Genomic DNA, 13,187 nt, shown 5'->3' with positions numbered 1-13,187 from the left:
ATAGAGAACAAATTTCACAAGAGGAGCCTTCCAGGACTCCTTGCCCCATGGGGACTGAGCAAGTCCTGATCTCACTCTGATTTACAGCAATTTACTGGCATGAAGCAGGCAGTCCCATGTGCCTTCCTCTGACTGGTAACAAAGCACATGATATAAATCATTCTTTTATATTTTTATTGATAAGATTAAAATAATAAATGATGTGTAACTCTTCAAAAGAACACTAAGCCAAGATATTTAATGGTCAAGTCTGTGGCCCCTTAGCTCAGTGCACTATCTCTGGACAATGATGCAGAAATTGCTCTAAACTAATCCATGTATTTGTAAGAGATACATGTACACTAAAGGGCAATGCACTGGACAAAACACTCTGAGGACAGAAAAGATGCTGCACAACAAGGGAAGGTGTTCATGCATGGGAGGCATATGGCTCATGTAAGTTCCACGAATAGCCACCTTGACATTTCAAAGCCCTTCTTTTCCTCCCAGCCAGGGCACCAGTCCTCCACTAGACCTAGTGACTGTTCTAATCAGACCCTAGTCCTCCCATACTTTAGAAGTTTTCTCCTTTTTTAGGCTTGTCTTAAAGTTCCAAAAACCAGCCTTTAGGTGTCATTTCAAAACTCAGCCCCATAGCTCCAGCTTCATTAGCAGTCAGTAAAAGCATTTAACTACAATACTGCAGGTAGAGCTTCTCTAGTTAGGGACAGGAGTTATCCACTCTCATATGAGAGGAAGGATAGGAGTTATCCACTCTCATAAAAGGCATGATCAGGCGACACTCATTTCAAGTGACGCAGTCCATCAAAGCTGACTGTATTAGAAATGATGCAGAAAGAGTCCCTTACCTGTCCGGTAGACAAAATTGCCTTCTGTCTCTGATGATGATGGAGACACTAATTCTTCCTCAAATTCATTGGAACTAAATGAACCGGAGTGATTCCTTTGCCTTGTTTTTTCCATCATAGCTGCATTAGTAGCCATGACATGTCTCAATGAGTCATTTAGGTAACGATTCAATAAGCTGCTTTTGTATTTGGGGGGTGACACATAATCCTCATTGGCACTTGTTTCTGGTCTCACTCCTGTTTTTATTACTGAATTTTCAGTTTTAATCACAGTGTGATGAACTGGTTTGTTATATCCCCCTTCATTCATATGGTTTCTTGGAGGATTTTCCCCATCTGAAAACAAAAGAACAAAGGTGCAGAACACATCAAATACCTAATATTTAACAAGAAGCTTCCTCTACATGTTTCAAAATGTTATAAATATAGCTAAAAGTAGACAATAATTTTAGCTTTCAGCTTTAGAAAATTATTTTCATTTTCTTTTGTTCACACATTGCTCACAGCAATTCCCAGGGTTCTCAGATGTTCCAGCTATTCCAAATTAATTAACTTAGAAACCAGCCTCTGTCTAATTTGTTCATGAGTAATACAAGGCAGGTGGAAGAAAAACTGAGAAGTGACCTAAATCACTGATAAGCATTTAAAAATCTGTGTGAATAAGCTGAGTTCTAACTTGAAAATTGGTTCTCCTGAATACTACAGTATTATACAAACTGAAACGAAGGTAATTGAAACATACTCTTCTAAAAATTCACATACAGATTTCTGACAATTTTCTATAGCATTTGTTCCTGTCAATGTACCTCCATGTCACATCCAACTAAAAATGTACCCACAGATGTAATTAATAGAAATGTTCTATTAAAAAACACAGGGTGTTACTTAAAAAAATCCTGCATCTGTTCACTTATATGAAAGAGAGAATTTCAGGATATAAAGGATATAAACTGATGGCAAAATACATAAAATAAATAATAGTAATATTCAATCTACCATACAATAAGCCTCACTGAAGTTAATCAGATTCTCTTGTTAATCAGATTATCTTGTTAGTGATGTGATATTGCTATAGCCCTTACATCAAGGAAAGTAACAGTCAAGAGATTTCTCGTTTCCTTAAACCAACAAGAGTAACCAATTTTTTCCTTTAATGCAGATTAAAGGAATAGGCTTGTAGAATCTAATGAACTAACGACTATTTTTCTAGTAACAATGCTATAATACACAACCAGACTGTGCCCCTGATTAACCTACACAGTCCCACTTTAAAAGGCTGCGGAGTATCTGGGACCCAAATACAGCACAGAGCATGTTTTGTGAGGAATCAGAGCTAATGTAAGGTACCTGATACTTTCTAAGTACATTTTAATCGGTCTAAAACTGATAAGAAGAGTGTCAACAAACCTTCAGAGCATGAGTCATCGCTGCTCACGCTGAGTCGTTCAGCATTTCCTTGAACATACTTATTGTACAGTTTTATTCGTAAAGCCCAGCTAAGATCTGGTTGCCTGACAGTATTCTTCAGACGACGTCTTGCATTGGCAAACCAGTTGGATACCTACACACAAAACAATGTATTAGTTTCCTTTGAAAATGATGCAAGTAAACAAATTTAACCCATAGAGTTTTCATGAGGTTTATGTAAGAAAACAGCAAACAAGGGAAACATGAACAAAAGTCCATGTTCCAGAGCAGAGCAGGAGCCCCAGACAGAAAGGCAGTTTCAGGCTTCCCACCCTTCACAAGTGTTAGCAAACCCTCATTATGAACAAAGTTTTAATTAAGGTGTTCCCAAATCCTCCTTTTATACTAATCTTTCTTTTTTGTTTTAAAGATACTGCCCTGAACTTTTAATATGAACCTTTGATATACTGCTAATATCCTAAGTTCAAATTAATAGGTAATGTCTGGTAATCTGCCTTTGACATTTATGTAGGCTATAATAAAGCTGTTGAAGAGAAAAAAAACATTCTAAATTTGATTACATAAAAGCCCAAATTCTCCTTCATGTTTTATAAGTACTCCAAGTATGACAGAGAGTGGGTATCAGGAAAGTCTTACACAGAATACAATGTGCCAATGTACTTGGAGTCACTGCAGAAATCAACCATTTGCTCTACAGAGCAGCAGTTTTTGTGAATTCTGTTGTGGAAACCCTAAAAACCACTGAGGATGCATATTCTTCATGAGGGGACTACTAAACAAGAAACTGGCTTGTATTCCTTCTCAGCTGCAGTGTTTTTTAGAGTTCGACATTACAAAAGGGATGCATGTTGGTATCCTTCTAGCATACAGGGTCACCACAAAGGCTCAGACACAAGATTTCACAGTGCTTCGGGCACCATAGCAGCAAAAGAGCAAGTACAGTCATCTGAGCCAGCAGTGCTAATTAAACCACCAAGTGGGATGCGTGTACTTGCAGCAACTTAGCATGAAAGCATACCTAAGAAAATGTTGGCCCTGGTTCTACTGTAACTTAAAAATATATAAAATAGGAAATACTTGATACTGACAGGGTGACCTTAGCATAACCTTACTACAAGAGATAGCAGAGGCAAGCTACCTACACTCTAACAATATTTGTTTAATGATAAATCAGGTCTTAAAATGCTATTTACTCCTTGCAGGAATAAGTGTATTTTGACATGACCTCTGCAAGACAGAGGTAGAGTAGCATTACTTGCAAAGGAGAATGTAAAGAATGTAGGGAGTCTATAGTCCCACTCACATCTTTGTGTTGTGAAAGTTCACATAGAGGAAGCTGGAGACCACTGCGGTCATATTCTGACCTGGGAATGATCATACCATTTAATTTATGCTAACCTAAAAAGCAAGTTAACACATAACTTATCAATACATGCTACCCCACCTATCAGAAAGCCAAACTGTAGACCTCAGTGTTGGATTTTGGCCTTAGTTTTGTCATCTGTCTATTGTAGCTCAGGTTGTATAAACTGCACAGAAGTATTTGGCTGATTATGTTGTATCGATAATCTCTTCTAGGGTGATTATAAGAAAAATAAACACTATCTGCTTAAAGGGAAAACAAAATCTCAGTTTAAACTCTCACCCAGAAATTAGTACCTTTACCCTGTCACTGTGGTTTTACTTAATGTTTGCATGAAACAGGGTTTCACCCAAAATAACAGTGAGCCTTGTATCAGTGTTCAGATGCCAAACACCTAAGTTTACACACCATGTAGTTTACTGCAACAGGTTAGAAGACCAAAAGTGTAGCTCACAGAGAAGAGCAAGTAATTTTCATTCTCTTCCAAGGCTACTTGTTTATATTCACCACACTGACACAGCAATCATTATAATAAATGAGAAAGGGTGGACTGGAATTCATCCACATTCTGAAGCTGTTAACAAACTCACTCCAGATTGTTCAGCTGAAGCAGCAGTCACCTGACTGCTGCATGATTTAGTGTAACTTTGAAATCAAGTATGTAATGATAGAGATGGATCAATCCACAGTCTCACTGAATGTTACAGCAGTTACTGCAGCTTCTTACAAAGCTGACAGCTTTCCAACCTCTCATGAGAAAAATTTCATTATGCTCCATTTCATTACATACTGAAATATTTCATCAGTGAAGTGCCATGTACAGAAAAGAAAGATGGGTAGTATTAGTGTGACTCATACATAAAAGCAATTAAATTTAGCAGGAGTGATTTTTGTATGGTACTCTTGGTTTATTTTGGGCTCATTCTTCCCATGCCAATGCTTTGCTTTCTGCATATCAATATGAAAAGATGAATCATATTTTTAAGTCTTCTGCTATGAGAGGAGGAAATAGTAGTATTTGATCATTATCTCCTAATGAGACAAATATATTGCACCCTGTCCTCGTGCTCTTTATGGAACAGATCATCTTCAGTGCCATTACACAGCACGTACAGGTGCTCAGGCCCAGTCAGCATGGATTTATGAAAGGCAGGCCCTGCTTGACTAACATGATCTGCTTCCATGCTGTCTACCTACCAAAAGCTTCAGGGAAGCTTTTGACACCATTTCCTACAGCATCCTCCTCGGAAAACTGGCTGCTCATCTCTCGGACAGGAGTACTCTTCTCTGGGTATACTAGATGGCTGGACAGCCAGGCGCAAAGACTGGTGGTGACTGGAGTTAAATCCAGTTGGCAGCTGGTCACAAATGGTTCCCCATGGCTCAGCTCGGTATTGGGGCAAGTTCTGCTTAATACCGTTATAAATTATCTGGATGAGGAGATTGAGTGCACCCTCAGTAAGTTTGCAGATGTTGTCCTACCAAGTTAGATGGGACTGTTGATCTGCTGGAGTATAGGAAGACTCTGTAGAGGGATCTGGACGGGCTGGATTGATGGGTCGAGGCCAATGGTGCAAGGTTTAATAAGTGCTGTGTCCTGCCCTTGGGTCACAACAATCCTGTGCAACACCAACCTGCTTATGGAAAAGTGGCTGTAAAACTGTTCAGAGGAAAAGGACCTGGCGGTGCTGGCCAACAGCCGGCTGAATATGAGCCAGCTTGTGCTCAGGTGGCCAAGAAGGCCAAGAGCATCCTGGCCTGTATCAGAAATAGCATAGCCAGAAGGGCTAGGATCAGAAAGAGATTGTTAACCTATATTCAGCACAGGTGAGGCTGCACTTCGAATACTGTGTTTAGTTCTGGGCACCTCACTACAAGAGAGACATTGAGGTGTTGGAGTGTGTCCGAAGAAGAGCAATGAAGCTGACAAAGTGGCGAGAGAGCAGTCTTATGAAGAGCAGCTGAGGGAACTGGGGTCATTTAGCCTGGAGAAAAAGAGGCTCAAGGAGACCTTATCACCCTCTACAGCTACCTGAAAGGAGGTTGTAGTGAGGCGGGTGTTGGTCTCTTCTCTCAAGTAACAAGTGATAGGACAAGAGGAAATGGCCTCAAGTTGTGCCAGGGGAGGTTTAGACTGGATATTAGGAAAAATTTCTTGACCGAAAGGGTTGTGAAGCATTGGAACAGGCTGCTCAGTGAAGTGGTGGAGTCACTATCCCTGGAGGTACTTAAAAGATGGTAGATGTGATACTTAGGGACGTAGTTTAGTGATGAACTTGGCTAGGTTAACATTTGGACTTTATGATCTTTAAGGCCTTTTCCAACCTAAACAATTCTATGATTCTATGATTCTGAAAGCATCTGAAGTCAACATTTACAAGGGAAGCTTTCTGCTAGAGCACAAAGCAGCAAACTCACTCCAGAAACACTTATTACAGGCTGCTCTTGGCTCCTTTAAAGCCAAGGCCAGTTTGTCACTAAGTTCAAGCAGCCCAAATGCTACCTTGTGCATCATGTGGTCTTCCAAAAGCTGTCTGCCTACTGCTGTAAGTGCCACTCACTACAAGCGCCTGTTTGCACCACACTTACTTAAGCATTACAAGAAGAAAAAAAATAAAGCTGCCAAAAGCCATCCATCCTTTACCATGGTCCCAACTTACACTACCATGAACTCTGAGAATAATAAAAGAAAACCAAAACAATGACTTACATAAAAACCAATGAGAAAATCCTTTTCTCAGAAACCTCACAAAGAACTAAGTATCTTGAAAAAAAAGGCATGATGAAACTCACTATTCTTGTAAAGTAACGATCGTGTAGTTCTTCAAAAAGTAAACAGACAAAACCCAAGGAGAACGATAATGGATGTGATTTCCAACATTCATATTTTATAGCAACTCAGTCATTTCCGAAGAGCATCAGGTACTTATATTGGCATAATGAAATATTGGCCCTCTGGTTTTACTTCTGAAGAGACTTTTTAGTTTTATTGTAATTTGTTCTGCTTCACTGCTTAAGAGTGGCCAAAGTTTCAGAAAGGGAACAGAAATCTAGCGATTTTCCTCCTCTTGTAATCCAGATATACCTTTATGAATCTGAATACTATTAAATCCATAGCAGCTCATGACCAATATATCAATCCTAGTATTGCAAAAAGCTTCTCTTCAACAATACAGCCATTCATATTTCTTCCTGGAAGGAATATACAGCCATTTTTCTTTTTTATTTTACTAGAACATATGAACCAAAATTTAAATAAAATAAATCAAGCACTGTGGTAGTAATACAAATGAAAATGTAGCATATTAATAGCGTACTAATAGGACAAATTATTGGATTCTGAATTGGAATCTAATTGCAGTAAAACATAAAATGCCTTTTCAAACTATATTGCTGTTTTGGTTTCCTGCTTTGGCAGTTGGGAAAGTAGAAAACTTTGGACTGTTAGACTAAAAGCTGCAATAACATTTGCTTTGAGGACTCCTGAAGATATCATTGGCCTGCTAAGGAATAAGCCCAGAATTTGCCCCAGGTTTCGCTGCTACATATTATTAAGAAACAAGATGATTTATGATGCCTGTGAAATCCTACCTCCTTGGAAGAGTTTGAATTTCCTTCTGCAGTGCAGATGGACATGCAACAGGAACAGCCCCCCTGCTCCCAGGAACAGGACGATAAGCCAAAGTATTTGTGAGGTGGAATAAACTGGGTGATAACAAAGCTAACGAAAGTAAGCTTACTTTCATGCAGACACTGTCCTAATGGTAACAGAGGAAAACAGGGCTGGATGTTGAACTCTTTGTCTCACAGAAGGATTGGGTTTATCTGTGCTACAGTCCTGCAAAAGCTCCTTTGGATAGATGGTACATACTGGAATAAGGTTCATTAAATGAAAGAAAAGCATGTGGAGAAGAGGTACAACTATATCATCAATGCTTCTCATGACCAACATTATCTTCCAGGCAGCTGCTGAAGACTTTTTCTAAGGTCAGCAGTCAGGTGAAAACCAAAAAAAACCCCAACTATTCATTCTCTAAATGGCACTTTGGCAGAAACTCAAAAGGAATTTTCAACAGTATCTTCTGCCTTTCCTAGGGCTTCCAATGACAAGGCGTTAGCACACGAGGGATGCTGGGAAGAGGTAACAGCTGTCAGCAGACAACAGCCTCCGCAGGATTTGAAAGATGTGGGGACAAGCATGCATTTCCAACCAAGAGCAAACGCCACAGGACAGCACTCAACAATGGAAGAAGAGTAGGAAACAGGAGACACGTCAGCGAACGTGAAGGCATGAAACGCGGAGAAAACATCATACACCAGCTCCTGGTTTGCCAGTGATGTCTGGTGTTGCTAGATTAGAAAAGCAATCACAGGAGACCATGGATGATGCTTTTGCAAAGCGGCCCTCCTGGGGCAGAAGCAAATCTTTCCAACAGATACCGAAGCCCAGACCCAAGCCTGCTTTCGGTAATACCACTCTGCTGAAACAGCTCAGCCTTCAGGGAAGCTATTTCAGATGTGCCCAGTGTGACTGAGATCACAGCCTGGCGCTTGCTCTCTCACTCTCAGAAAACAAGAATTTTGATCTGGATTACAGTCTTGTTCTTTCTGGTCATCTGAAAAGTAGATGTGGGGTGTGTGTTGTTTTGTTCTTCCAGGCTCAGGAATTATTGCTGGTGCCAGACATATGTATTTACCTCTTGTACATATGCTATTGTATTTCTGTATTAAAAGCGCATTGCACCCAAATGATAGAAGAAACATCTGTGGTTTCTTTTAGATGGTGTGCCTCTGTAACTGAAGATAGATGTGCTGGTTTGCACAGCTCTGTCAGATATTAAAGTTTGTAGAAATAAGGCTACTCAAGTCAGCTTCAGCGTAAATCCACTAGAGTCAGGGGGCTCTAACGCACATAAATGTAGCCCTCTGTGATTCCTTTTAATTTTATTCTACACCTTACACAGATCATAAAACTCTCTGGAGCAGTGGCTATGGCTCACTTGATGCTTTTATAGAGGCTAACATAGCATATCTCACATTCCTGTCACGATTTACCAAAGCCGTCACAAGTCCCCAAATATCATTAGTGTGAAAGTCTCCCAACATGTATTCTGGATGTATGTTTTAAATCATGAAAAATACAAGAATGTTCTAAAAGCCATAGTCCAATAAAGTACTCCTATTGAATGTGGCATTGAATGGATAGTGTTTATGTAATCATATTTTAAAAGTCTGAGCAAACCTTTCATGTGTATTTTTTGAAAGCAAGAGAAGTTGTTTTAACTGTATCTTCCAGTTATAACTGGCATTTTCTGAGACATTAATATTATTTTTGTCAAAGCTATAGTGTTTTTTCTAGTGCAACAGTCTCACAGTGAAGTACTAACGTGTAGAAGTTTCCTATTTTGCTGTTACTAGGATGAAAGTGCATAGCACACACTTTTTTGAAGGAGCACACAAACTAATAATGCTGAACTACCACTTTCTTTTTCTAGTATTTTATTCGTTCTCTCCATGTCCTTTGCAAAGTGACACATAATGTGTTAGGCAGAGTGCTGAGGACCTAATCCTGCAAACACATGTGTTTCATTTTATGCACCTAGCAGTAGCCTGCAGCAAGGAAATTAGATTACTCACAATGCATAAATCTTTGCAGCATCCAGACCTGAGATAGCATCACTCAGCAACTGAGAGCATTTAACCACCTACTTCAGCAGAGAGCCAGATGGCAACGAGAACAAAGAAGTGAGATTTATGAACATTTGCAGCCAGTTTTATGCCTCTTGCTGCAACCCAACTGCCAGTCATTCCAGTGGAGCTGTACCTGAGAGCAAAACAATTACTCCCCACATCTAATTACGCTGTGATGATAATTCCTGTAAGACTGTGAAGCACACGCTGCGCCGCTGCACACAATTTGCATGGGAATACTAACAGCTGTGCAACAGGTGACGATTATTCTCAGAACAACATAACTGTTCCTATTCTTGCTCGTTTTCAAAAGGGAAAGGAGTAGCTCCCAACAGTTTCCTCAGCAATTCCTATTCTGTCCTGAAATCTCCCATTACTCTTTTCTTTACCTGAAGATTTTTAAAGACTGCAAACATATTTGCACTGCATTTATGAATGAGATTAAAGGACGAAGACCTTTTCCTAGGAGGGAAAGCACACACCTTTTGCCGACTATCTTTAGCACCTCCTCAGAGAGTGTGGGGATTCCTATTTGGCGGATACAGTCCTGCTGCCACGGAAGCCTTGGGGAGGGCAGAGGGACAGATGCGCAAAGGATCTTGCTGGTCACACTGGTGTCTCCCCTGATACCCACTGCTGCCTCTTGCTCAGGTCACAGAGGAGCTTGAGATGCTGCTGTCCCTTGTCCCTGTCCCTCCCATCCACGACGTGCCCCGGAGCAGTCCCTGGAGGTGGGGACAGGGGGTTCCCTTACCTGCACCAGGGTCATCTGGGAGCCGAGTGCTAGCAGGATCTTCTCGGTCTTTGTGGGGTAGGGATTGTCGCGGTGTTTGTAGAGCCACTGCTTGAGCGGCCGCGCCATGTCCTGCAGCGCCTGCCGCTTGTGCCGCACTTTCCCGCCGCTCTGCCGCGCCCTGCCGCGGAGAAGGAGCGCTGAGGGCCGGGGCAGTGGGCACCTGCCCGGCCCGCCCTCCTCGGACGGGGACCCTACTCGGAGGGTGCCGCAGCCCCGGGGCGCGCCCTGCCCTCACCCATCCCCGCCCCGGGGTGCACCCTGTCCGGGCCAGCAGAGCCCGGTTGTCACGGAGTGTTCGGGGTCTTCCAACGCCGCATCCCTCGCTCAGGAGGCGGCGATGGCAGCGGCTCCCCCGGACGCCCCGTGAGGGTCTGGGAGAGCGGACCCAGATGGGAGTGATTGGGCCGGCGCTGGCCGCGATGATGCTGTGGGCTCGGACGGCTCCGCTAAGGGGACTTCGAAGAGGTCCTCCGCCGGTGCGGGGTTTGAGTGTCCCGGTGCTTACGATGCCCGGCGGGACAGGGGCGGCGTGTTTACAAAGGTGCTTTCAGGGAGGGTAGGGCCCGCCCCGCACGGCCCCGGTCCCGTACCCCCCAGAGAACAGGGCTGCGGTGCGGGCTGCCCCGGAGCCAACCAAGCCGGACCCCCGCCTGAATGTGTTTGCTCTCGGCATCGAGCACCTCCTGGGCTGTTCCCCTGCCTGCAGCCGGCGGCAAGGAGCGCTCCGGAGCAGCCGGCGTGCCGTTCACAGCGCTACCGGCAGCGAGGCGAGGCGGCCCGCAAAGGCCAAAACCTGAAGGGGGAAAATGTTAAACTGGGCGGAACGAAACTCGGGTACCGTTAAAAATAAATAAAATTTTAAAAAGAAAAAGGTTTCCTTTTGTTAAAAATAATAATAATTAAAAAGGCAGCTTGAAAATAAAAGCCAGGGAACAAACCCGGGAAATAAGCGGGAAAACCCAGAGCAGACCTGCAGCCGGCAGCGCGCGGCGGACAGCGCTGCGCGGACCAGCGCGGAGGCTCCGGGAGACGGCAGCTACCGGCGGCTGCGGCAGGGGGCGCCACGACGCCGTGCCGGGCTGAACCAAGCCCAGCAGAGCCGAGCTGTGCCGGGTCATGCCGGGCGGTGCTGCACCGAGCCCAGCCGAGCTATGCCGTGCCGTGCCGTAACGAGCCCAGCCGCCGTCGCTGCCTCGACCAGGGCTCCCTTGGCAACCCAGCTTAGCCGCTACCGGCTGCTAATAACATTTCGATGCAACATAACCTGCTCGTTCTACCAGCGAGCACCGCCGTTAAAAGTAGGAGCTGATGCAATCATTAAGGTGGAAATCCGGCAGTGAAAGCAGCTCCTCGGGATTTCTGACTCCTGACTATCCTCCTTAGGTTATAAAGCTGACCCGAAATGTCCGGTCCGCGCTCGCCAGTTTAACCGTTAGAGTTAGGGCTGACAAAGCACCGGAACTAACACGTCTTCTCTGCTCACCACCCATTTCACCTGTTCCAGCACACAAAAAATGAGCAGCAGGCGGCTCAACCTCAGCTGCCTTTTTAGCAAAACCGATCCCAACATCACCCTGCCCAGCCCTTGACTGGCATCGCGCTAATCCGTCTTAAATCCCACCTCAGGGAAAGCACCGACAACTCCCGTCCGTTCGTTCAGCGCGCTGCAAACCCGCGGGACGGCAGAGAAACTGCCGGGAGCCGCGCAGCGCCCGTCCGTCTCGGCCCCGACCGCGAACTGGCTGCCCTGGCCCCGCCGGCGAGGTCGGCACCGCGGCCTTCCCGGCCACCGGGTCTCAGCGTTCTGCCTTGCGCCCGTATTGTGGGGGATTTAATTACATAAAGCGCCCGATCATACCGGACAAGCCCTGGTTTCCCTGGTTTGTTTTTATGTAGAGGCAGAGAGGGGAAGGTCAAACACCGCAGGACAGGAGCGCTCTGTCTGGCACATTCCAGCCCAATCGGACGCCTCTGCATCACCTATGCCGGAATTTCCTACCATAGAGCTGTGAAATGAGAGTCCCAGGGAGAATGGACCCGGGGACGTGAGGAGAACCTATTTAGAAACCCATCTCGCAACACAAACCGGCTCCGGGGCGGCCGTGAGCTCCGGCAGCGGCACGCAGGGCCGCCCCGCGGAGCCGGTGCACGGCGCGCAGGCGAGCGCTTGTCATACCCCGTCCGCCGGTTCCGCAGGCTGAGGCTCTCCTTGATGGACGGGCTGTCGGGGAGCAGCACCTCGGCGTGGTGCGGCCCCTCCACCACCCCCACGTAGGGCCGGGCGCTCCGCTCCCGCTCCTTGGTGTCCTCCTCGAACAGCACCTGGCCGCTGAGCTTGCTGAAGACGATGGTGTTCATGGTGGGGGCCTGGGGGCCGCCGTCGGGCTGGCCGCCGGCTCCGAGGTGCGGGAGCTCTCTCTGCGCTGCGGGGAGGCGGCAGCGGTCACCGGGCAGCCGCGCCGAACCGCCGAGACCCGCCCGGGGAGACCGGCGGGGGGGCAGCGCGGAGGCACCGGGCGCCGCCTGCCCACCCAAGGGGGGGGGGACAGCCCGCCCCTCCCACGGCCCGGCCGGCTCCCACGTCCCGTCCCCCCCCCTCCTTCCCAGCCCCGGTCCGCATCCCAGCCCGCTCCGCTCTCGCTCGCACCTCACCGCCAGCCTCCGCCGCGCTCCTCGCTCCGTGTCGCAATAGTTCGGAGCGCGGGCTTTCCGTTGGGTTTGGTGTTTCTCTCTCCCCTGCTCTCTCTCTCTTTCCTTTCTCCCCCCCTTTCCCTTCCCTCCCCTCCCCCGGAATGGTTTTCCCCTTCCCCCTCCCCAAGGGGGGAGGGAAACAAATTGTTTTTAACGACCACCAAATGCGCAAAGCCGCCCAGCCACTCACGCTGCCGGGGTCGCCGCTCCCCATCCCCCGGGGAGGGTGTCACGGACGATGAGGGTACCCCAGAGCCTAGAGAGGGCACGGCCCCCGCCCGGGCAGTTCGGAGTCGGGGGGCGGTGCGTGGAGGGGAGGCAAGAGCGCAGCGAGGGGAGCCGAGTGGACGGCAGTGTGCGGCTGGACAGT

At 46.3% G+C, this 13,187-nt stretch overlaps 1 protein-coding gene across 1 annotated transcript in view; it reads right to left on the bottom strand.

The window, feature by feature from the left end:
- MKX (mohawk homeobox) overlaps positions 1–12,484 on the bottom strand; it is a 45,855-nt gene extending 33,371 nt beyond the window's left edge. The window contains exons 1-5 of the mRNA XM_034066534.1: positions 12,303–12,484; positions 10,485–10,497; positions 10,085–10,234; positions 2,256–2,409; positions 849–1,184 (exon numbers count right to left, since the gene is read on the bottom strand). Coding sequence (XP_033922425.1) covers positions 849–1,184; positions 2,256–2,409; positions 10,085–10,234; positions 10,485–10,497; positions 12,303–12,484 — 835 coding nt within the window. The remainder of the gene's footprint in view (positions 1–848; positions 1,185–2,255; positions 2,410–10,084; positions 10,235–10,484; positions 10,498–12,302) is intronic.
- Between the last annotated feature and the right edge of the window lie 703 nt (positions 12,485–13,187).

The sequence above is a fragment of the Melopsittacus undulatus genome, chromosome 1 (genome assembly GCF_012275295.1).
Source record: "Melopsittacus undulatus isolate bMelUnd1 chromosome 1, bMelUnd1.mat.Z, whole genome shotgun sequence".
Taxonomy (NCBI): Eukaryota; Metazoa; Chordata; class Aves; order Psittaciformes; family Psittaculidae; genus Melopsittacus; species Melopsittacus undulatus.
This window is presented reverse-complemented; position numbering and strand designations above follow the sequence as displayed.